The sequence below is a fragment of the Myotis yumanensis genome, unplaced genomic scaffold (genome assembly GCF_028538775.1).
Source record: "Myotis yumanensis isolate MYYU_CA2020_CCGP unplaced genomic scaffold, mMyoYum1.0.hap1 SCAF_6, whole genome shotgun sequence".
Taxonomy (NCBI): Eukaryota; Metazoa; Chordata; class Mammalia; order Chiroptera; family Vespertilionidae; genus Myotis; species Myotis yumanensis.
In genome coordinates, this window is record NW_027223757.1 from 70,270,237 (window position 1) to 70,294,631 (window position 24,395).

The following is a 24,395-nucleotide window of genomic DNA, read 5'->3' on the forward strand; positions in this document are numbered from 1 at the left end:
TACTGTTTCTCCTCAGTACAGAATAGTACATAACGGTTCAAAACTAACTATATCTCTAAAAAGCAATTTAAAATGAAAAGCACTTTTAATAAATAATTGTCATGACCCTAAGAAATTGTCTATAAGGAGCTTACTAAAATGACAACTTCATTTAATCATTCATTAAAAAAAAACTTTACTTCAAATGGTGCTAGTTACTAAGTGAAACCAATTCAGTCTTAACATGTTCTAAAGTTAATTTTAAGCAAAAACAATGTCAGTGATGATAAATGCATCTCATTTATTTAGATGTTTAAGCTCTCGCACTAAATTTTTACAAGCTGGTGAACACTGACAAATTATTTCTCCCACAGAACTATAACCACACATTCCCAAACAGTATAAATATATGGTTGAACTAACATCAATACATATCACCATTTTATCAATTACATAATAAAACAAATTATCAAGTATCCAAATATTAATTACACAGCTCAAAAGGCATATAAAATATTAGATGTCTGCTCAATTCATTAGCAGAAACCCACTTCTTTTTTTTGCAAGAGGGTGGGAAGGAAAAAAAAAATCACACTTCAAACAAAAATAAGTTGGTAAACTTCAGAATGTATGAAAAAAATACAAGAATTCAGAATTTTTATGATTAAGAATCGTTTTAGCTACAATAAAGCATGTCTACCTTTAAAAAAATATTTACCAAAGAGCATATTCTACATGTTCCACACAAGACAAAGGCAACATTTTACTAAAAAATACTTAATAGCCCCCTCTCATTCTTTTCTCAGGCCCTCCCTATAGGTTGCACATTAAGTGCAAACGTTAAAATTAACTGTAAGGCTTTTTGTCTGGAGACATTAAAGACATGTGCTTCTATACAATGCAGATTTTCAAAATGGAGGCTTTCCATAACAGCACAAAATGAGATTTATAGAAAGACATTAAATAATAACAAAGACTTTGTATAAAAATCAAAAAGTTGAGCAAACCTGATGTATACTTGTATGAATGTGGGAGATGTAAACATAAAGTGAGCAGGCAAATAACCTTATAGGCCCTACTTTCTATGTTTGAAATGACTGAAGGGATAAACCACATAAGGTCCAGAGTGTTCATAGTTCCTGGGATTTTAGTTCTGTATGAAACTAAAATATACAAGTATTGTGCTGGGTATTTTGGCACCTAATCTTTCTAAATCTTTTATATATCAGTGAGATTCTGACATGGGAATAGATTTAAAGACATAACTCAATACTGCATGATTTCAGGAAAAGTAAATTGGTACAAATGACAAGCAGATTTTAAAAGCTGAACAGTAAGAATCTTTTGCCAAGTGTCAAAATAGGTTGATCATAAACCAAACATAGAGGTTGCAATTCCGTCAAGCTTGTGGCCTGGTAAAACTGATTTTCAACCCTCTTTTGGAAGCTTCATTAGACTTATTCACCAAGCCAACATGTTGGCTAATACATATGACAAATTAGGTCCTATCTCAAGTTCCACTTTCAAGGCAATGGCATCAGGCACCCGTTTTATTGAATGCAACAGTTGTTTCTATGACCACTGGACTCTTTGAAGCGCAGCCGCATTTTAGGACGATACTTCTCCAAATACAGAAGCTGCTTGCTGTTAAAAGCTCCACGCCGCTTTCTGAAAGGAAAAAAACAAAACAAGTAATTAAAGCAAAAGCCCTCCATTAATAAGATTCACTATGCTATAGGCAGTTATGACCACTCTTTTGGCACTTTATCTTTTGACTAGAGGCCTGGTGGCACGAAATTTGTGCACTGGTGTGTGTGTGTGTGTGTGTGTGTCCCGCTCAGCCCAGCCTGCACTCTCTCCAATCTGGGACTCGTTGGGGGATGTCCAACTGCTGGTTTAGGCCCAATCCCACAGGGATGGGCAATCTGACATCCCTCTCACAATCCAGGACTGCTGGCTCCCAACTGTTCACCTGCCTGATTGCCCTTAACCCCTTCTGCCTGCCAGCCTGATCACCTCCTAACCACACCCCTGCCAGCCTGATCAACGCCTAACTGCTCCCCTGCCAGCCCGATTGCCCCCAACTGCCCTCCCCTACAGGCCTGGTCACCCCCAACTGCCCTCTCCCTTGCTAGCCATCTTGTGACAGGGTGTGATGGTCAATTTGCATATTACCTCTTTATTATATAGGATTACTACACTGTGACCTAATGCAGAAATATGGATAGGCATACATGTGTAAATGGAATGCAAAAAAGAGAAAAGATCTTTACTTCTAGGTTTTAATACTATCTTAAAAATGGTCAGATCAGCTGCTAGAAAAAAATTTGCTTTCACAGTAATATAAAATTAAACTCACTCCCATACAATGAAAAAGTAAAAAAAAAATTTATTACTTACTGTCTTATGAACTGTACTGCATCTTCATATTTCATTCCACCTTCAATTAATGCTAGGGCAACAAGCACTGGAGCTCTGGTAAGGCAAGAATTTTGATAAATCATTTTCACAAAACCAAGCCCTGAATAATTCAGTATTCTAAACATTCCCTAATACAATACTATTATTTATTACACTTCCTATATAAGCAATACATGTAGTAAATGTTGACTTACGTTAAAAAATTAATTAAGTACCGGTATTTTCATATCAAACCTAGATTCTATCTAGAACCAAAAATAAACTATGCCCTTTACTATTAAAAAGTCTAGAAGTTAGAGCTTGTATTATTGGAAAAGAATCTTGAAAATATTTAGGGGAGTGCACAGATGTTGATAACTGCAGACAATTTTTTTCCTAAATTCCAAGCACTGAAAAATATTTACCACTTAAAAAAAATTTTGTTTTTAAAAGTCATAACTCCTTTCTAAAGATCTTCTAGAAATGTGCTTTCTAGGGTAACAAGTTCCTACCGAATCAGAGTGCTAGGATCAAGGACCCTATCAAAAGTACACCACATGCAAACTACCTTAGAGAGAATTCACAATCTTTCTTCCCAATAGGCTTAACAATGACTCCAATACCATGGATATAACCTAGCACACATGATTAATTGTATAAGTGATTATGCACACAGAGCCAAGTGTAAATTGTAGCTATAGCATTTGTTAGTTCCAGCTGTACTGAAGTACTACTTTTTAATTTAGTTCAGTTAAGTAATTTAACAAAGCAAATTGATTCACAAAGTGATTAGTGAGTTTTTATTGGAGTCAGCATCAAGTTTTACTAAAAATAAGACCAATACCATTAACTGGATTTAAGAAATTCTCTTACCTTCCAAGGCCTGCAACACAATGTACAGCAATACAACAACCAGGTTCTTCACGAAACTTAATTTTTACAAGACTTAACCAATCATCAACAATCTGGTTGGACGGTGGTGCACCATCATCGAAAGGCCAATCCTAAGTCAAAAGAAGAAACATTTTAGATTTTTAATATAATACCACTAATAATTCTAAATTTAACACTCATTTTCAAATGCATCGTAACATATTTAAACTTGTTTTATGATCCTCCAATGTCAATGAAATGTAAATGCCAAATCTTTATAAAAATCTTTTAATGCTTTAAACCCTTGCTTAGCTTCACCTTTATTTTGAAATTAAGATACTGCACAATTTTGTGACAATTTAAAAAATTAAGCTTAAGTCAATGATTTATTTCAATAAACGTTTATAGCACAGTATCATAAAGACAGTAATTATCAAATACTTACAAGAACTTGGATGCCTTCTTTCTCCACCAGAGTAGTGTCATAAGTTGCTTCACATACTCTTACTATTGTGGTAACGCCATACTTCTTAAGTTCCTGGATAAAACACAAAAAAAATACCCAGAAGTCTTTATACCATGTCACTATTGTCACCATTTGCCATTTTGAGTATCTCTCCAATAGATATTGAAGGTTACCAAAAAATCATGAAATGAATGGCATAACCTATGTATATTTAATAGGGAAGTGAGATCTTGTTTTAAAAATGACAATACTAAAATAGCATAAAAGGGTAAGGGAATGTTAAACATTACACTTTTTAATAAATTAAAAGTTAAAAAAAAAAATTCCCAGCCCTAGCCAGGTTGACTCAGTTGATAGTGTCAGCCCAAGGACTGAAGTGTTCCAGGTTCAATGTACCTGGGTTGCAGAGGCTTGATCCCTGCCCTGGCTGGGTGTGTAGGAGGCAACCAATTGATGTGTCATCTCTCTCACATTGATGTTTCTCTCTGTCTCTCCCACTCCCTTCCACTCTTTAAAAAAATAAAATAAAATAATCAATGGAAAAATATCCTCTGGTGAAGATTAACTAACAACAAAAAAATCCCAGGCCCTTCACATAGTGAAGTTTTGTTTATAGTTATGGTGACCTACTGGTTAGTTGGAGATGAGGCACTAATGAAAGAGAATTAGAAGTGATTCAGAAATAAAAGTAAACAGAACCACAGGAATCACTTGACTTAACTCCTTAAATTACATGTGCAGTACAGTATGTAATTTAGAGCCTTAAAAGTACGTATATTCAGAGACTCAAACCCCATATCACTTAAAACCACATGCTTCAAGAATCATACTGCATTTACTAAAATCTTAACTCTTCTGTCTTTTAAAAAATTATATATATATATATATACATACATATATATATATATATATATATATATATATATATATATATTGCTTGACATCAAAACTATTCTATGATCTGCAAGGCCTATTGTTTCTGAGCATCTGCACATATTTGTAAAATACATATGCATCCAAATACATCATTCAGCATTACATTCCTCCCTTATAGTCAAAAGAGGCAGACAGCGAGGCAGTTTTGGTGACAGCAACCACGAGGAAGCAGAATTAGTTAACTGAAAATTGGATTGTACATATCAAATGGGGTCCAAGATATACATTAATTTTGGCTTATGGTATTAGCCATTACACAAAGCAGATATATAAACAATCCATGTAAATGGCAACCCACCTCCTACAAATTTCATATAAGCAAGAGCCATCCTATTAACGCTGTCCACATAAATCTAAAGTAAGCAAACTTTGAGGCATGAAGAACTAGATGTTAACTTATAAATCTAAAGCAACTCAAGTACATGTTCGTGAAATGTGTAACAATTTACCTTTAACTTAAAGACAACACTGATACTTCATTTCTGGGACTTGGAACTGTAGGCATTTATCTCAGAATTTTCCAAAATATTCTGTTATACAAAAAGCTCCACTATCAAACTGTAAACAGTTCAAGAAAATTTATAAAAAGTATCAAACCTTACCTCTATGAATTTGTTTAAGGTCGCATTGGTTGGATTGTGTGTAATAAGAAATCTCATGTTCTTGTATGTGACTTCCACAGGAGCTGGGCGGTTCATTCGAGCCATGATAATTTAGTTAAAAAACACTCAATAAAGTTATGAAAGAATTTAAAAATTGAATACAGAAATGATGCAAAGAAACTGAGTCTACTTCAATATACTCCACTTGAAATTCTCAGTGCTTTGAGTGAAGTTGGGAGTAATGGGAAATGAAATGAACCTCCTAACAAGAAGCAGCAATTCTTCAATCCAGTAATACTGAGGCAATAGAAAGGAAGTGCACTGAGGTTTACCCCATCCAGGTCAGAACTCTTGTAAAATGCTCTGCAGTTTTCAACTCAACACGTCTGTGTCCAGGTTAACCACTCATATGGGGGCTTCTTGGTGGAGTAGTAATGAATTTCTACAGTTCACTTGTCTGCATAGAGGTCGTGCTGTGCCTGGCAATAATCTCCACTGCCCTTCAGAAACTCCATAAATGTGTGACCAAGAACACCACAGAACTGCTGTTTAAAAAAGAAAGGGAGAGAGAAAGAGAAAGTTATTTTCCAATTCAAAAGGAACATGTTATTCTATTAAAGTACTAAGTACACAATGATCTTTTCAAATTTGGGTTCAAGCTACCTTTTTAACTTCTCCTTGAACCACAAAAATAATACAAGAATTACAGGTTTAATCAATATGCATAAAACAAGCGTTCACAAATAAGATTATTTAAGTTGAAATTAGTGATCTAAAACACTCCTCCCTCAAAGAATACCACTACCATATCTGGACAACGTCCCTTTTAATAGTTAGTTTTACATTGTTACAAAATATATGTACAACTTTCTATATTGATTTTTTCAACTAATAAAGTATCTTTTACATATAAAGTTTATGAAAACTTTGAAGCTGTTAGTTTTCCCATAATTTACTTACTTTTCTAAAGACAACCAATATATTGTTGAAAAACAAACAAAAAACTGGTTCTCGAAAATGACTACATATAAATTATGTCATTTGATCCTTAATGACCAATTAATTTATCATTTTCTTTTAAAGATTTTCCTCATTTAAGTCTCTGGAAATTAACAAAGTTGTTATGTGAAGTATTATAAAAATGTATGTTTATAAATGAAAACAAAAAAACAATTCCTATTTATAACTATAAAAGATAATTTCAATATTATTCTTGTATTTTAAAACCAAAATTTCATTCATCCAGCTTAAAACCAAATCTAATTCAAAAGAGTAGAGAAGTGATAGGTAGTGAAAATTACTCTGCAGTTCTTTCAGAGGTCTCAAAACCAAGGTAACTACTACCCCCAATACAAACATTTATATTTTTCCCAAGTTCCCCGTCAAGAACTAAATCAGTTTTCTGTCACTATAAAACATTAAACGAATATACACAAGTTATTCTCAGAATATGTATACAAAAAGCATCAATGTCAAATGTTATCTCCTCCCAAGTAGTCTTGTTCATAAGCAATTTGCTTACTTAGAATAAGAAAAGGAGTATTATTAGCAGGTTAACAAGAGCACAAAGTGCCAGCCAGCCACTGCTCCAAAAAGGTTATATTTATTCCCATGGGTCTATTGCCAAATAAAATAAAATTTTGTAACAAAAGTTTCCATTAATTTTCTACATTTAAATTTAAATATAAGCATTTAAAAGTCTTAAAATTAAATTTAAACTATGTGCTCCTATTTTCACTTAAATCTTTAAATAGACTCCCATGTTAGTCACAGTTTCTAGAAAAACTTAACTGAAATTTGAATAACCCACACAGAAATCTAGCAGATCACAGAAAACATCCAGTCAGAAACCAAGGTCATTTTTCTGCCAAAACAAAGGTCTTCCTGTAAGATAATTTTTATTATTCCAAATTTGCTCAAATGAGCCCTTGGAGGTTGTTACATCACTTCCTAGCTGGGTTAAAAAATTAGTGACTCTACTAATTTTTTATCATTAAGGACTCTACTCTTACAGTAACCTGGAAATAATTCCAAGTCTAACCTCACCTCAAATCCTAAATATAACTTTCCTTGAATTAAAAAAACAACAACATGTATTCTTGCAACTTTCTGATGACATACCCTAAATTAAAAAAGCCACTTGTAAAGCTGTTAAAGGCAACGAGTCCTCTCAGTATTCTGATTTCCAGGTAATATTTTTTTGCAATTGTAAGCCAATTTGTAAGCAGTTTTATCAGCAAGAGGAGAAAACAATATAGAAGTAATTCACTTAGTGAATTTGCTATTTTTTTACAGAGTGGAGCCAGCCAGCGGCTGAAGGGGGGGGGGGGGGGGGGAGCACCTACCAGAGCAGCAGGCCCCACTGACACCTCTCACCTTTCCTTTCTCCCCTAGACACCCGCACCCCTCCCCAGCTTCCTCCCCACAGGAAACGCGTTCTCTAACAGGCAGCTCAGGAACACCAGCGAATTTCTCCTCTCATTCACGAGTTGCATATAAAACGGGGGGAAAGGGCAATTTCAGAAGCTTACGTCAGATCAGATCGCAGAGTCCGGGCAGTTAATCTGTGCAACAGCTTTACTTCGCTGGGGCCTGTGCCCCATCTACTTATACGTTAGGTAATGCATCTAGAATAAAGCACGTCTGACATGCCGCCGAGTCTCGGGAATGATCTAGCTTTCTGGTTTTTCAACTAACTTACTACCATCAAGCAGAAAACTCATAAAAAAGTTACAGGAAGCACTGCCGCAGGATCTGGGTCCCACGCAGGCCCGCTGGTGGCACATAACTGAGTGCGTACCCTCGGCATGAGAGGCTCCCGCGGACACACGGCGAACCTGACACCCCGGCTCGGGCTGGCGTCGGCGGCCCCGGGCCCACGGGGAGCACCTCACGCCGAGGGATTCCAGGAGCAGCCCCCGGGGAGAGGGCGCCCGCCAGGGCCGCGCCGGGACGGGCAGGGAGCGCGCGCGCCGGGGCCCGGCCGGGGACGCCCCGGCAAGTTTCCCCGGCCACTGCCCGACCTGTCCCAGAAGGACAAGACGCAGCTTGCTCCCTCCATTCCGGAGCCCGAAGCGGGCGCAGATCCGGAACAGCTCCGATTGCCAGGTGGAGCCGGGGAGATCGAGAGAGAGCGGGGCGGGGAGTCGGCGCCCTCACCTCGTCGTTCCGCTCCAGGCCCCCGAGGGCCGCCCGGCGCACACGGGGCCCGCCCGCGGTGCCCCCTCTCCGCGCCGCAATCACGGGTTCGCGCGGCGCCCCCAGTCAGGCGCGGACGCCGAGGCCATTTTGTGCGGAGGCGCCGGTCCCGGCCGCGGAGCACGAAGGTGGCTGCACCGGGCTCCTGTCCCGCGCCGGCCCCCCCGGGAGCTCCGGGCCGAGGCCGTTGGCCGCCCTGCCTACCCCCACGCCGGGCCGGGTCTGGTGGCGAGCCCGCCGCCGCCGCGCCCTGCCCGTATCCGGCTCCGCAGTGACACGCGCAGCCCGCGCCCCACCCCGGGCCACGTCTCCCGCGCCCCGGGCGGGCCGCGCTCACTCGGCCAAACAAAGGGGCCTCGGGACGCCGCGGGGCCCGGCCCGGGCGCGCCAGGCGACAGGGCCAAGGGCGGAGGCGGCGGTCACAAAGCGGCTTTTGTGGCGCCCCGCCCGGCCCGCGGCGGCGGCGGCCTGAACCGCCCGCGCCCGCCCGCAGCGCAGGCCCGGCCCCACCGAGCGCGCCGCCCCGGGCTCGGAAGGACGAGGAAGCCAGTGCCTTCCGCGGCCAACCGCCCCCCTCCACCGCAGTCCCCGCAGCCAGCCACCACCACCGGCCGGTCGTAGCCCGGCTCCCTCCCACCCGGGACCCATGGAAACGGCGGGCCCGGGCGGCGGGGAGCGGACGCCGGGTTCTGAAACAAAGGCGACGGCGGGGCCGGGGGGAGCCAGCCGGTCGTGGCGTCCCGGCCCGAGAGGCGGCGGTGCGACGGATACTCACAGGAATATGTTTACTCATTGAAGATTGTGGCCTAATCATACAGCCGGTCCCGAGGCGGCGGCGACCCAGACGGCGGCGGTGGAGACGGCTGCAGGGCAGGGGGAGGCAGTGGTCGCGGCGGGGCGGCGGCGGCAGTGCAGACGGCGGCGGGGGCACCACGCTACCATGCAGTGAACCGCTCCGGGAGAGCGCGCAGCCGAGCCGGTCCGCAGTCCACGGGGCCAATACGCGCGCCGAGGCTCCCGTGCGTCACAAACCCTCCCTTTTATAGCCGGCGCGACGTGCGGGGCCCGGGCCGCCAATCACGGCCGGGGGCCCGCGCGCGGGGGCGGAAGTCCGCCCCCTGCCGACGTCACGGCGCGGTGGCTGCCGCCGGCGTGAACCGGTTGATGAATGGCTAGGCGCCCCTGGGCGCGGGAGGGAGGGAGGGAGGGGGCCGTAGTAGGACTCGGGGGGTGGGCCAGCTCGGGGGCGGGGGAGGGATGGGAGCCGGCGCAGCTTCCGATCTCTGGATCGGGGGGAATCGCGCCGCCAACCCTGGTTCCTGCGAAAACCACCGAGGGCGGCACAGGTTGCACGGAAGGTATGAAGTTTGCCTCCAACTTCGAATGCAGCCCCTGTAGGGGCTGGGGCCGTGTCTCAGTGCCGACCCTGCCGGCGTCGACCCTAAGTCATCACCGCAGTCATCATTGCCAGCGGTGCACCTTGGCCTCCGATCTCCGTCATCGCATCAGCGTTATGTCGCATGACCGCTGTACCCGATGACTCAACACCTCGAACGCCACGGCCCCAGGCTCCGACCAGGGGCATCCTGGCCGCCGGGGGCACTTCGCAGCGGAGAGAAGTGTCACCTCGCCACCCCCTGCGATGTTAGCCAGGGAGGGTAGCTCGTGATGCAGATAAAACCCTCTGCTCGCTCTGGTCTTTTTGGGGGGTCACGTCTCCTGCGCTTCGGGTGCTGGCAACGGCCATTGGCTCTACTGTGGCATTTAGAAAGTACACGCATCCTTTGTGCTAGGAGGCGTTTTAACAATAAGAATGCTTCGTTTTGTCAAGGCCTGATGTGATTCTCTTGCGTCAAAGCTAAAGCTCTCCTTTGTGTTCGTGCTCAGTCCTGTTGTCCCGCTGTCCTCATCATTTAGGGCCTTGAGAAGAAGGAGAGCCTTTATCACCAGTGTCCTGTGCTACACAAGGGCAACTCTGTCATCTGCAATCTGAAAACCCTCTTCTCTGCTTTCTGGAAGGAGTAAACAGGACTTTTACCTGTTTTGAAGAACTTAGTTTTCCACTAACACTGAGGCCTTTTGTTTGCTGTTTTCAGATTGGAGAGGTTTTTACGGGATCAAATTGTGTCTTCGGTGTACTGCAGCCTCTTAAGATTTATTAGCACTTATATTTAGAGAATGTGGTTGCATCGTTATTCAACTTTTTAAATAAACATATGCTCTACAAAGTACTTTCAAAAAAAGAATTGGGTTAGGTTTTTAAAGGAACAAAAGTCTGCTCATCTTTATTTTAAAGAAATTACTTGCCGATGAATCCATCTAAGTCAAAGAAAGCTAAAGAGTTTGAGAAATATATGTCCCTTCGTAATGAAATTATAAAAGGAGTAAACATTTTAAAATCTGAAGTCCTAAAAAATATAGGAGGATTCAGAAGAGATCCTGGGGTGTTAGGGGCCTTCCTAAGTAGGTCAGAGAACAAAATGACATTTTATTTTATAAAATTTAAAACTTCTATATGGCAAAAGACTTTTGGCAAAGTTAAAATATTAATGCCCCCCCCCCCCCCCCCGGGAGAAAATATTGGCAATGTATCATGAGCAGAATTAACATCATAATAAAGAAAAGGCTTGACCGTCATTTATAGCAGTGTAGTTAGAAAACACATATTGTCAGCTACTTTCACTACAAAAGTTGGTCCGCACAGTGATGATAATTGCAATATGAAACTTTTTCATATAATGACTTTTCAAAAAAGGAATTTGGTTGGTGATAACAAGATATAAGTTTAGCAAATGGTAAGCAGAACCAAATCAGTATTAGACAGTTTCCTTGTAGAACTTGTGATACAGGTTGTGAGCCTTGTGATCCACAGACGCTATAATTACCACAGCAGTGCTGACATGAAGTAGCCAGCCAGTTTCACTCCAGCTCTAAAAGCTGGGCTCAAACTCCTAAGTAGATTCATCAGCCTCTGGGGTCAGACTCTCAGATGAGGTACCACCTTGTTCTACTTTGAAAAAGACATAATCCAAGGATGAAAAACTAGGGAAAGCTACTGAGAGAAAGGATACACTTGAAACAAGGAATGAACAGGGTCTTGCTGACCAGCTCACTAAATTCTCTCAGTAAATAAAATCATGGGCCTGCCACTCCGGCAGCTGCCATTGTGGTTCACTGTTGTAACTAAGGATGTCTGCTTTAATCAGCCCAATAGTTTTAAGCTTCTGATTCTTTAAAAAAAATTTTTTTCTTTATTGATTAGGGTATTACATATGTGTCCTTATCTCCCAATTGCCCCTCCCCCCCACCTCCCCACTCATGCCCTCACCTCCCTGGTGTCTGTGTCCATTAGTTAGGCTTACTATATGCATGCATACAAGTCCTTTGGTTGATCTCTCCCCCTAAGCTTCTGATTCTTAGAGACCAGTAGTTCATCCCAACATTAGTCAGGAGACTCATGTAGCCACCAGATTCAAAGCACTGTAGATTTGTACTTGAAGCATCAGCATCCATATTTATTAACAGAGGATTTCCAGATTGAACCAGTAGGCTTGCAAATAGTGGTCCACACCTCTGAAAGAAAACATCTTTGAAAGCCAACGCTGCAGAAGAAACCCTAAGATGGATGAATTCTCCCACTAAACAAGATGCCCAGTTGTAAGTTACATCTCAGCAAAACACTATCCTTGAGTTCACATGGAAGGCAAGACTTTTCATCGAACTATTCAAAATGCAAAAGCCAACAGCCGAGAGACACAGAAGACTGTTAAAAGCATTATAAGGAAGATCTGTATAGAAGATGAAACGCTGTGGAAGACAACAAACCAGAATATTCTGGTGGTGAAGAGAAATCCTTACAAGGACAGCAGATCTAGTAAATGTTGACTGATTCCAGTTATACCACACATATCAAAGGAATGGAGGATTTCATTCCTTTCACTGCTCAGATTGATTAGGGCTATGAGTAGTCAGGGCTATGAGGAAGTATTTTTAAAGATATTTCTTATTCCTTCTCTGCCATTCCCTACACTCTAAAATCTCAAAGTCACTTAAAGAACTTCTTTGGTTTAAACTTCTAAATTTAACGATGACTCTAAAATAAGCTTTTCTCGCCCCAGCTGGTTTTGCTGAGTGGATAGAGCGTCGGTTGGCCTGCAGACTGAAGGGTCCCGGATTTGATTCTGGTCAAGGGCACATACCCTAGGTTGCAGGCTTGTTCCGTAGTAGGGGGTGTGCAGGAGGCAGCCAATCAATGATTCTCTCTCATTGATATTTCTATCTTTCCCTCTCCCTCTCTGAAATGGATAAAAATATATTTTAAAAAATAAAATAAAATAAGCTTTTCTCCTGAGTTCCAGATAAATATATTTTATGGAAAAAACTCCAACTACCTCATACTCAACATGGCTAACACTGACCAATAATCTCCCTTCCCTCATGAGACCTGTTCATCTTACGGTTGTCCTGATACCAGTGACTGGCACCTCTGTTCCTCAGATACCCCAGTCGGAAACCTGGCAGTCATGCTAGGCTCTTCTTTTCTTCTATCTGACTGCCACTAATTTATATTGAGTCTATCTACTAAATCTCTCCTTCCACTTTTTACTGTCGGAGTCTTTCTTACTCCATTTGTTCCCTGCCTCCTCCCCTCCCTTCCTTAATTCCTTCAACAATATTTACTAAGTTGTACTGAAATATCTTGATTCTGTTACTTTTAATCTCCTTTTCAACGAATCCATCCTGTATTTTAAAAAATTCAGTGTCTTTAAAAAAATGCAAATCTGATTTGGTCATTCATCTACTAAATATCCTCCAGTGGGCCACCGTTAACTTTTAGAGAAAGTCCAAACCCTGGCAAGACATTTAAGACCCTCCAAATTATGCCTTTGCCTCGGGAGCCTTACCCTCTACTCTACTGTTAACTCTTCTAGTCTTTGAAACCAGTTGTGATTTCCAAAATATATGCCATGCTTTCTCACATCTCCATGGTTTATAATTCCTTTTACCTGGGAAATTCTCTTTCTACTTCCCCTAACACCATAAATTAATTCTCTTATGAAGTTTTCCTGATCTCTCAAACAACATAGGTAACCTATTCCCTGTGCTTCCATGGTTTCACTTTTTATATAACTGTATTGCAGCATTCACTGCATTTGAATAATCATCTTGTCAACTCCACTTGTCTCCCTTATATCCCATAAAGCTTTGCAAGGCAGAGCCTATATCCTTTGAATTTCCCTGTGCCTACCAAACACAGTACTTGGCACGTAGTAGGTATCTAATGAACAATCAGTGTATTTTGTGCTGATATTCTTCCATGCTTGAATTAAGGATCTCTGGAGGATAGTGCTGGTGTTTGGTAGACAGAAACCCTGAGAAATTGGATCTGGAAGCAGACAATGAGATTAGAAGGTGAAATCAAGAAAGTGATTAAGATAACAGGATGGCTTATCTTGGATAGTATCACCTGAGAGGACAGATTGGTTAGTTAGTTTGCTATGTTTGAAAAATTCTCTATGGGACTTTTAATAATTCATGTTTACATTATTGTGTTAGAATAATCTTACCCCCCCCAAAGTGAATAACAAGACAAAAGAATGGACAAATAGTATCAGTGACGCAGAAATAAATTATTGATCTAGTACAGATTCACCCAAAGTGATAGTGACAAGCTGATCTCTTTGGCAGAGCCTTTCACAGAGAATTCTAGACTTCACTTCCCCTCTGCTATCATCCTCCCTTTTGTACACTATAAGCAGACAGAAACCACACTCTGAGAAAAACTTAACATGGCAAACCTAAAGCAAGTTTACTGTAATATTGTTAAATTGTTATATTGAATTAGTGTAAATAGACTTTTAAATTTGTAAAAATGTAAGCTTGAAGACTGGACTAACTTTTTGGAAGTTTAAGGAAAATACTACATTTGTCTTTTAGTTGTACCAAAGAAATGCTAAATAATATTAAAGTTTAATTGAGGAGCATGGCATGTGATCTGTGGACTGGTGGGTAATCTCTAAATACATTGCTGACAGATCAGTGGTTGTGATAGTCATTTAAGAACAGATTTTACAATATTTGTAATAATTTTTCTTCAATTACATCTATTTTTAAAAATATATTTTTACTGATTTCAGAGGAAGGAAGAGGGAGAGAGAGATAAAAGCATCAGTGATGAGAGAGAATCATTGACTGGCTGCCTCCTGCATGCCTCTGACTGGGGACCAGACTTGCAACCTGCCCTGACCAGATATCAAACTGTGATAGGTCTTAATGCAGCATGGCAACTATCTGTGGTAGGTGCATCCTAGCACCTGAAACCACGCACAAGTCTTTTTTTATATTCTGGAAATCATTACAAATGGCCCTTAAAAGTGTTAAAAAGAAACAGGCTAAAAATGGAATTACTTATGTTAAGCTTCACCAATACTTAATACTTATCCTGGCCCTGATCGGCAACTCAGTGGTTAGAGAATTGGCCTTCGAACTGAAAGGTCTCAGGTTTGATTCTGGTCAGGGCATGTATCTGTGTTGCAGGTTCCCTGCCCTAGTTGGGATGCATGCAGGAAGCAACTGATAGATGTGGCTCTCTCACATCAATGTTTCTCTCTCCTTTTTTCCCTCTCTCCTCTCCCTTCCACTCTCTCTAAAATCAATAGAAGAAATACCCTCTAGTAACAAATTGAAACTTTTTTTTTTACAAATTGAAACAATTTGTTGTTTGATTTTTTAAATCCTCACCAGAAGATACTTTTTCATTGATTTTTAGAGAGAGTGAGTGGAAGAGAAGGAAGATAGAAACATCGATGCCAGAGAAACACATCGATTGGTTGCTTCCTGCATGAGCCCTGACCTGGGTGGAGCCTGCAACCAAGGTATGTGCCCTTGACTGGAATTGAACCCGGGACCCTTCAGTCCACTAGGGTTCAAATGGAAACTTTTTAATGAAAAAATAAATCTATAATACTTGCAACAATAAAGATAAATTAAAAAAAGAAAAAATCATGTACAGTTCTAAAAAATCAAACATTACAGATACATTTAGAAACTTTCCCACCTCCATTTGTACCCAGGTCTCACTCCATTAAGAGAACCACTGTCAACAGTTTCTAAAGCCCGAGAAGCTCGACTTTAAGGTCCTTTAACACATAGTTGGGATGGTGAACTCACCCTCTTTCACCCTCTTGGGTTAAGTCCGGCTCTCTCCGAAGAAAAGTTCCCACTGGATGACCCAAGCTTCTCTCGACTCCTTTTATACTCTGAGGGGTGGGTAAATTTTTAAAATTGATCAGATTATCTCCTTTTGGCCACACCTCTCTGTTAATACCAAATCAGGAATGGGCCCCCAACACTCTTAGTTTTAAGTCTATTATACAGATTCAAAAGCAAACACTGTGGGTTCTATGTGTGATTCCTATTTCCCAATTTAATCTTTTTTTCTTTTGTTTTGTTTTTCCCCGAATAAAAAAGGATCCCAAATATCAAGGTAAGGAAGGGGAGAACAAGGGACATACTCCTTGGTGTAAGGAAATAGGAAGGCAGGAGAAGGATAATCCCCAAAGGAGGGGAGGGAGAGGAATGCCATTAAGGCAGCCAGCAAGATAATCCCTGTAAAAAGTTGGAGGAAGTGTATCCACAGCCTCAGATAAAAAGACACAGAGGGGGGCTCTGCACTCTAGTGTTCAAAGGAAGGTAAATGACAGCTTCTCTTCTCTTGGTGCTGTTGCAGCTACTCCATTGCTCACTCTGGGTTACCTTCTTCCTTTTGTAGATAGGAGTGCTGCAGGGCTCGGAAGGCAGAGATTCGCTTGTGTGGGTTAAACGTCAGCATCTCCAGCAGCAGCTGTGCTCCAGACTTCTCCATCTCCGGTCTCACCGACTGCACTGGGCAGGGCCCTCTGGGGATGTGTGTGGGGGGTAGGGGGGGAGGGGGAAGGCTCCTGGGGTAGAGACACATCTCGGGGGCCAATCTTCCTCTGGAGGCAGCCCAATCAGGTCAAAGATTTTGCCCAATTGGTCAGCCTCAGAGTTTCCGCAGAAGAGAGGCTTTCGACGAAACATCTCTGCAAAGATACAGCCAACGCTCCACAGTCCCCGGGAGTTGCGTATGGAGCCTGCAGAAGAACTTCTGGAGCACGGTACCAGAGTGCAGCAACCACAGGTGTAAGTGCCATCTGGTAGCTGTAGATTCTGGCCAGGCCAAAGGCAGCCAGCTTGACTGTCCCACCGCTTGTCACCAGAATATTCTCTGGCTTCAGGTCTCGGTGAACAATGCAATTGGCATGAAGGAAATCCAGGCCTCTTAGAAACTGGCGCATCAGATCCTTGATGGTCTCCACTGGCAAGCCTGGTGGGGGTGCCTTGTCCGTAGGTCTTGGTGACACCAGGGTCACTTTGCTCTCCCGGTCAGTTCGGGCGGTGGCACAGACATCCACCAGCCGGACCACATCGGGATGCTCAGAAGCCTCCAGCCGCCGCAGTAAGGCCACCTCACGGACTGTGCTGATGGGAAGGCCCCCTCTGGCACCTCCCCCATTGGGGACTCTCACGCTCTTGAGGGCCGCAAAGTGGCCACTGTGTGGATCACGGGCCTTGTACACCGTCCCGTAGGCACCAACACCAGTCTCAGCCACGGGCTCATATCGAGGGGTAGCCATTCTCGGGTCAGAGAAGACCTTCTCCCAGTGCCGGGAACTGCAGGGGTGGACCGTTATCTGGGCTCAGGAGCTGGTTTCTGCGGCGCCATACACTGAGCTCTGTCCGGAGCAGCTGGACCGCACGGGCCGACCATAGACACAGGCGGACCCCTCACCCCCACCCTAACCATGTAACCAGCTGCCAAAGAGGCCTAATCTTTTTTTTAAGCTTTCAAATCTTGTCAACATTTTGTCCCTGATAAAAGTAATTAAATCAAGAGTGTGAGGGTGGAGGTGGGGGGTGGGGGGTAAGAGATTAACCAAAGGATTTGTATGCATGTATATAAGCATAACCCATGGACACAGACACTAGGCGGGTGAGGGCAAGTGCTGGGGGTGTGGGGTGTGGGAGTGGCTGGGACGAGGTCAATGGGGGAAAAGGAGATATATGTAATACTTTAAACAATAAAGAATTAAAAAAAAAAAAGAATGTGTTTCTATTAATTCAATAGACCTTTCCTGAATTTCTACCAGGTGCCATGGGCTGTGCTAGATATTGAGAATATGAGGCAGAACAAAACATGGTCTCAGGCTCTCTGTAGCTCACAGGCTGCGATGGAGACAAAGACCCCTGAGAGTCCATGTGTGGAAAAGCAGCACGGGCCATATTAACACTGCTACTAATAGCAAACGCTCCCAAAGTGCTTAGTGCAGTGGTTCTCAACCTTCCTAATGTGCGACCCTTTAATACAGTTCCTCATGTTGTGGTGACCCCCCAACCATAAAATTATTTTCGTTGCTACTTCATAACTGTAGTTTTGCTACTGTTATGAATCATAAGGTAAATATCTGATATGCAGGATGTATTTTCATTGTTACAAATTGAACATAATTAAAGCATAGTGATTAATCACAAAAACAACATGTAATTACATATGTGTTTTCCGATGGTCTTAGGCGACCCCTGTGAAAGGGTTGTTCGACCCCCAAAGGGGTCGCGACCCACAGGTTGAGAACTGCTGGCTTAGTGTGTGCCCTGAGAGTGCCACAAGAGGGGACAGAGTAAGTGCCAAGTGAACACAGAAGGGAATCAACTGAGACTGAGGATTCCAAGAGAGATTTCAGGGGGAGGTTATGACTTCCAGCATGAGCTGTGGAAGGGAAGTAGGTCTAGGAAAATGGGGGAGATCTTCAGACAGAAATAGGAAAAACTTGGTGGGGTAAACAAGTCCATGATGATGAATATGTATCCCATGCCAACAAATACAATAAGCATCCTGAGAGAATGGGAAGCATTGGCCCTCAAACTGAAAGGTCCCAGGTTTGATTCTGGTCAAGGGAATGTACCTGAGTTGTTTTCCGGAAGGCTACATCAATGTGCTCTTCCACCAATAGGCACAAACATTCCTGTCTCTTCCGGTACCTCAAACTCTCTAACAGTTGGCATTACCCAGGTTCTTAATTTTGCCCATCAAATACATAGGTTTTTTTTCATAGTATTTTTAAAAGTGTTATTTCATAGTTTTTTTTTAAAAAAAATAACTTGTATTCCTCTGATTATTAATAAGTTCGGACATGTCTTTGTGTATTTGCCGACTTTTGAATTTCTTCTGAAATGCCAAACTCCTAGTCTTTTTTTAAGTTTAGATTTCTTGTTTCTTGTTGATTTGCAGTAGTTCCTGGCAAACCATAAAGAATAACAATGAAACATGAAGGATAATGATTACCCCTAGCATTGAAGTTGGGAAAGGAATGAAATCTAGAAAAGATTAACATAGGGGATTTCAAATCATTGTAATGTTTAATATTGTAGGTTAGTGTAATGAATGGGGCGACCCGCGGAGATGACCACCAGGGACTCAGATCAAGATTTAGGAGCCTTTATTAAGCTGGCCAGCGACTATAGTTACGGCACCCTGCTGAAGCAAAGGCTGAACTGCAGTGCCGACTACAGGAGTTACAGCGTTTTTATTTGCAAAAACCACAAAGTTAGTTACAAAGCCTTGTTTACACAATTGTTCCCAACACAGTACAGCATCAGTACAGTGACTACCTTCCTACCTATGTGTTTTAGGAACAGAGAGCACAGCGTGCCCTGCCTGGCCGAAGTGCCAGATATGCAGCCCAGCACAGCTAGGTGGTGGGTCAAATATATTTATTGACTTGCTCTTCATTTCTTTGTGAATCTTTGTACATGCTAGAATGTACTCAGTATTCTAAATCAGAGCTTCTCAAATGTGGTCTCCAGAGCAGTGGCATCAGCAACACCAGAGAATCTGTTTAGAAATGAAAAATGGCCGACAAGCCAGACCTCCAGTCTCAGAAACTCTTCAGGTAGGGCCCAGCAATCTGTGTTCTAAGAAGTCTACTATTGTTGTAGGGAAAAACTAAAGCATAGTTTTGATGCTATCTTAAAAATAAATTATGCTCTTGAGACCCCCCCCAAACTATTTATTTTTTCCAACCATTTTTAAAATTTTTATTTTTTGCATGTTATTTCTTGGTATCTGCAGAATTTTGTATGTTGGGACAAAAATTTTAATAAGTTACTTATTATTTATAATGCTTAAATACTGGGACATGTAGCTACAGCACTAAATGTCTTTCATTGAAAGTAGAATTTCTAATTTCTTTTAACTTTGAATCTCCACATTCACTCTTTATAATCCAATCAATAAATTCTTCAGTCTCAGTTTTTGCATGTCCATTCTTACTTTTTAGAGAGAGAGAGAGAGTGGAAGGGATGGAGAGAGACAGAGAGAAACATGGATGTGAGAGAAACACATTGATTGGTTGCCTCTCACCCTCACCCTGACCAGGGCTGGAGATCAAACCTGCAACCGAGGTATGTGCTCTTGACCGGAATCGAATCCCAGACCCTCAGTCCATGGGCCAACATTCTATCCACTGAGCCAAAACAGCTAGAGCTCTATTCTTTTTTACGAAGAGTGGAAATCCCTCTAACAATGTTTGCTAAGCTTTCAGTGCAATATCTTGAAATCTTGGTGCTAGAGAAACTAGTGGAACAGTCCTGGGTTTCTGTTCCTTTCTCTTTTTGTTTTACTCCTCACCTGAGGATATTTTTAAAAAATATAATTTTATTGATTTTAGAGAAGAAGGGAGATAGAAACATCAATGATGAGAGAGGATAATTGAAGGGCTGCCTCCTGCACACCCTACACTGGGGATTGAGCCACAACCCTGGTATGTGTCCTGACTGGGAATTGAACCAGCTACCTCCTAGTTTATAGGTCAATGCTCAACCACTGAGCCATGCTAGCTGGGCTCCATTGACTTTTAGAGAGACTGGGAGGGAGGAAGGTTGGGAGGGAGGGAGAGAGAGAGACATACACACAATGATGTGAGAGAGGCACATAGATTGATTGCTTCCCACACACAACCCAACCAGGGCCAGGATTGAGCCTTCAACTCAGGTATCTGCCCTTGAGAGGGAATGAAACCTGAGATTCTTCTGTGCTCAGACCAACCCTCTAACCACTTAGCAACCAGCTAGGTCGTCTGTCTCTTTCTCTTGATATCAGGTCCCAACTGAAAAACTGGGAAACATGGTCTCTTGAACAATTAGTCATTTCCCTCCCGGTAAACACCCTAGCAGCTAGGGCCTAGCTCATATTCCAAAGAACTTTAATGGCTGAGATAAGTGCTTGGAAATTTGCCTGTACATTTAATGTCAACAAATTTTGACAAGTTTCCCCACAATTTTGCAAAATAATTTTAGATATAATTTATCTTTATATCTGACTAATTTCCATTGGGTTGTACAAGGCTAACTTCAGGTACACTTTGATTAATGCAGGAGATTTGTCTGTGACACCATATCCACCTTTTGTTATTTTAAACCTCTGTCTGGGCCTGCCTGTATTCCTATTATAGGACTCCCCCACCCCTCACCCCCACCCCAGCCACTAGAGCAGTGGTTTTCAACCTTGGCTGCACATTAGAATCACCTGGGAATCTTTTTAAAATCCTGATTTCTGGGCCTCATCCTCTGGAAATTCTGTTTCTTTGCTATGGGGTGGGCCACAACATTAGTAATAAAGAAACAGAATATCCGGAGGATGAGGCCCAGAAATCAGGATTTTAAAAAGATTCCCAGGTGATTCTAATGTGCAGCCAAGGTTGAGAACCACTGCACTAGAGCCTGGCTCTTTCTCCAGATTCTTGGCTGTTGAGATGTTCTCACTGTGTCTTATGGGTCCTTTCACTCATATCAAAGAGTTTTCACACTTCTTTTAAGAAAGTCTTTCATTGAAAAAGAAGTAAAACAACCGTGGCCGGGTAGCTCCTTTGATTAGCAGTGGTTCTCAACCTTCCTAATGCCGAGACCCTTTAATACAGTTCCTCATGTTGTGGTGACCCCCAATTTCATTGTTACAAATTGAACATAATTAAAGCATAGTGATTAATCACAAAAACAATATGCAATTATATATGTGTTTTCTGATGGTCTTAGACGACCCCTGTGAAAGGGTCGTTCGACCCCCAAAGGGGTCGAGACCCACAGGTTGAGAACCACTGGATTAGAGGATCATCCTGATACATCAAGGTTCCTTGTTTGATCCCCGAGGACATTTAAGAATCAACCAATAAAAAAAAAAAAATAAAAAAAATAGAGAAAAGAAAAATACAAAGAATCAACCAATCTCTCTCTCTTTCTCTCTTGCTCAACCAATCTCTCTCTCTCGCTCTCTCTCTCTCTCAAATAAAAAATAATAATAAAAAAGTAAAACAAAGTAATTCGAGTCAAGTCGTCCTGTTGAAGGAGGCGTAGTTTTGGAGCTCAGCCATTTGGCTCCTTTCTCTGGGGTGAAGAGGGGATCTCCAAGGCAGTGACTCTCCACCTGGAAAGTGTTGAAAATCATATTGAGGTCAACGCCCCATCCCCAGAGCTTCTATTTTAATTGTTCTGGGGCTGGGATTGCGCACGGGTAGTTTTAAAAACTCCCAGGTGTGTTACTAATATGGTTCTCCACCTTTATCATGCATTAGAATCACCTGTAGGGCTTTGTTAAAACAGGATTATCGGGCTCCACCCCAGAGTTTCTGGTTCTTTAAGTCTGGGACTGGGTCTGATAATTTGCATTTCTAACAATTCCCAGGGGATGCTGATGCTGGCCCAGGACCACATTTTGAGAACTATTGCTCCAGTGAAAACTTGAAAACCACTGTGTTAGGTAACTTTTGTCCTCCCCAGAAAATACTGCCACCCTCCCTTTTAAAAATAATTTTTAAAATTTAGAACAATTAAGAACATTATTTTCCTTAATCCATTCCACTTTATCAGTCCATAAAAGCTCTTCTCATTTTAGTGTTTTTTTAAAAAAACTTTTCACCATTATTCTCAATCCCTACTTCCATTTCCTCCCTTCCTCCCCCACCAAAGGCACTCCCTAACTTATTTGATATGTGATCTTTTAAAATTAGGTGGAAATACAATTTAAAAATATTCCACTTGAAGTAGTAACACCAATCCTGAGAGAGTTTGCTCAGAGGAGAATTTGTAATCTGGAGTACTTTGGGGGAGAACTTCAAGTTACTAAAGGACCCTATACTACTATGCCTGTTCAATACTTTACACCCCCAAACCTTACATTTATTATTATTTTAAAAGAAATAACACGTAAATAATATAATGGATAATAATTAAGGTGTTTTTTCCCTGTAGTGATACTTATTTTCTATAGAGTAGGAAATTTCTTTAGAGCATTTATTATCCTGAGGGTAAAACACATGTTATAGCAGGAAAACACTGTAATTCATTCAAAGATTATATTTAAAACTGGATAAAACAATGTAGATTTGTTTCCCATGGGGTTCTTGGCTCAGATGGTTTCTAATCTCATTGTTTTAATCCAATCTTTGATATATTTTACTCTCTCAGCAAGTTAATCAGCTATACTTAAACCTTTGTGACTGGCTTTTAAATACCAGCAAAGCAGAGTAATGAAATGACCCGTGCCAAAAATAAACCTATGTATTGATTTTTAACTAGCCATTATGTTCATTGTCAGCTTTCTGATCCTTTGATATATGTGGGGCACAGTCCTTGTGACTAACTCATCAAAGCTACTCTGTGTTTGTGACGTTGCTGTGGGTATCACACTCATTTTTATAAATATTGCTGTATTTCTTTTATCACATATTGACCTTGTAGAAGTTTTAATGACACACAATGATTGACAAATGCTTCTAATTTTAGTTATGTAATAAGTGAAATTTACTTACTATTCAATTAAGGAAGAAAGTGCATACTATTGCTCTGCTTTTAATTCTTCTAAATCCTCTTTTAACCATAGACACGATGCTCTTTGCATCTTATTGCCTGTAGTACTTGGTGCAATGTTATGTATGAATGTGTTATAAATATTAGTTAAAGTGACCTAGACCCCAATTTTAGGTCCCCTGTGCCACTGTTCTGATATTCCTTCCACTCAGTAGAGAAACCTATCACACGCAGAACCTGTGTAGTCAACTGTCCTCAGAAAATCATTTTCTCCCAAATTAGAGTAAACCTTGATCCAGGAGAGATTGCACAGTTCCAGATGTAGTGAGAAAGTATATTATTTTCTGTTTTCTTCCACTTTCATTGTTATTAAACTACTTCCAAAATGAAGCATTTGAAAAATGTCATTGCTATACTTACTCAAGTGTATTCAATTTGTGATGGATGGTGAGTTCTGCATTTTAAAAAAAATGTTTGTTCAAGAATTTGTTACATTTTGTTTGTGTAGTTTAAAAAAATTCCCATGTGTGCTTCCCCACACATTTCTCAATACAATTGCTCATCAGTCTATTTATATGATTCTTGTTACACCTTTTCAAGGTCATTTAAAATTCTAATCCTGTCCTCTAAAGTAATAACCACTTATTCCAATTTGCTATTATCTATAAGTTTAATAATCATGGGCTTTAGTCCACCAACCACACACTTGATGAAAATGTTAAGAAGCCTTATATCCAACATGAAGCAATGAATGCTATAATTTGGTAGCACTATTCCTTTTAATTAACTATTTTAAAGCAGAAAATGAATACCTATAGATTTTGACACCCTCATCATGTCAGCAGGGTCTGGTGATATATAGGGTGTCCCCCCAAAAATGTACACACACACTGAATTATTATAAAGGCAGTGTTTATTAAAATATACTTTATTTTCAAAATTAAGTTATCAGCTGTTACAGTGTGTATACATTTTTTGAGATACCCTGTATATCTCAAATGCCCCCTCCTTCCTTATGCCATTGGATGCAGGCTCACATCAGGAATGTAATACATTACCTA

At 41.5% G+C, this 24,395-nt stretch overlaps 2 protein-coding genes and 1 pseudogene across 3 annotated transcripts; all 3 read right to left on the reverse strand.

Moving 5' to 3' along the window:
- Positions 1-260: 260 nt before the first annotated feature.
- PTP4A1 (protein tyrosine phosphatase 4A1) lies at positions 261-5,705 on the reverse strand. 2 transcript variants are annotated; one of them, XM_070418327.1, is made up of 5 exons: positions 5,257-5,705; positions 3,698-3,790; positions 3,253-3,383; positions 2,380-2,454; positions 261-1,643 (listed from the first exon to the last, which is right to left on the reverse strand). In XM_070418327.1, exons 1-5 carry the CDS (start codon positions 5,359-5,361, stop codon positions 1,517-1,519), a joined length of 531 nt encoding a protein of 176 aa, XP_070274428.1. In that variant the 5' UTR covers positions 5,362-5,705; the 3' UTR covers positions 261-1,516. The 2 variants fall into 2 exon arrangements, with proteins under 2 accessions (XP_070274428.1, XP_070274427.1); XM_070418326.1 differs by having other exon boundaries at positions 261-1,647; positions 5,257-5,701.
- On the reverse strand, positions 5,705-9,454 carry LOC139012405 (uncharacterized). Its single transcript, XM_070418329.1, has 2 exons — positions 9,230-9,454; positions 5,705-5,801 (listed from the first exon to the last, which is right to left on the reverse strand). Exons 1-2 carry the CDS (start codon positions 9,266-9,268, stop codon positions 5,706-5,708), a joined length of 135 nt encoding a protein of 44 aa, XP_070274430.1. The 5' UTR covers positions 9,269-9,454; the 3' UTR covers position 5,705.
- A 6,738-nt stretch (positions 9,455-16,192) lies between these two features.
- On the reverse strand, positions 16,193-17,111 carry LOC139013161 (cyclin-dependent kinase 4 pseudogene; annotated as a pseudogene).
- Between the last annotated feature and the right edge of the window lie 7,284 nt (positions 17,112-24,395).

Excerpts from the sequence above, each read along its gene's own strand:
- PTP4A1 (XM_070418327.1), bottom strand. The coding sequence starts at position 5,361 with ATGGCTCGAATGAACCGCCCAGCTCCTGTGGAAGTCACATACAAGAAC. Across the intron at positions 3,384-3,697 it reads AAGAAGGCATCCAAGTTCTT|GATTGGCCTTTCGATGATGG; the intron begins GTAAGTATTTGA and ends CTTTTGACTTAG. Across the intron at positions 2,455-3,252 it reads TGTGTTGCAGGCCTTGGAAG|AGCTCCAGTGCTTGTTGCCC; the intron begins GTAAGAGAATTT and ends TTGCCTTACCAG.
- LOC139012405 (XM_070418329.1), bottom strand. The coding sequence starts at position 9,268 with ATGATTAGGCCACAATCTTCAATGAGTAAACATATTCCT. Across the intron at positions 5,802-9,229 it reads CAATGAGTAAACATATTCCT|CAGTTCTGTGGTGTTCTTGG; the intron begins GTGAGTATCCGT and ends TTTTTTAAACAG.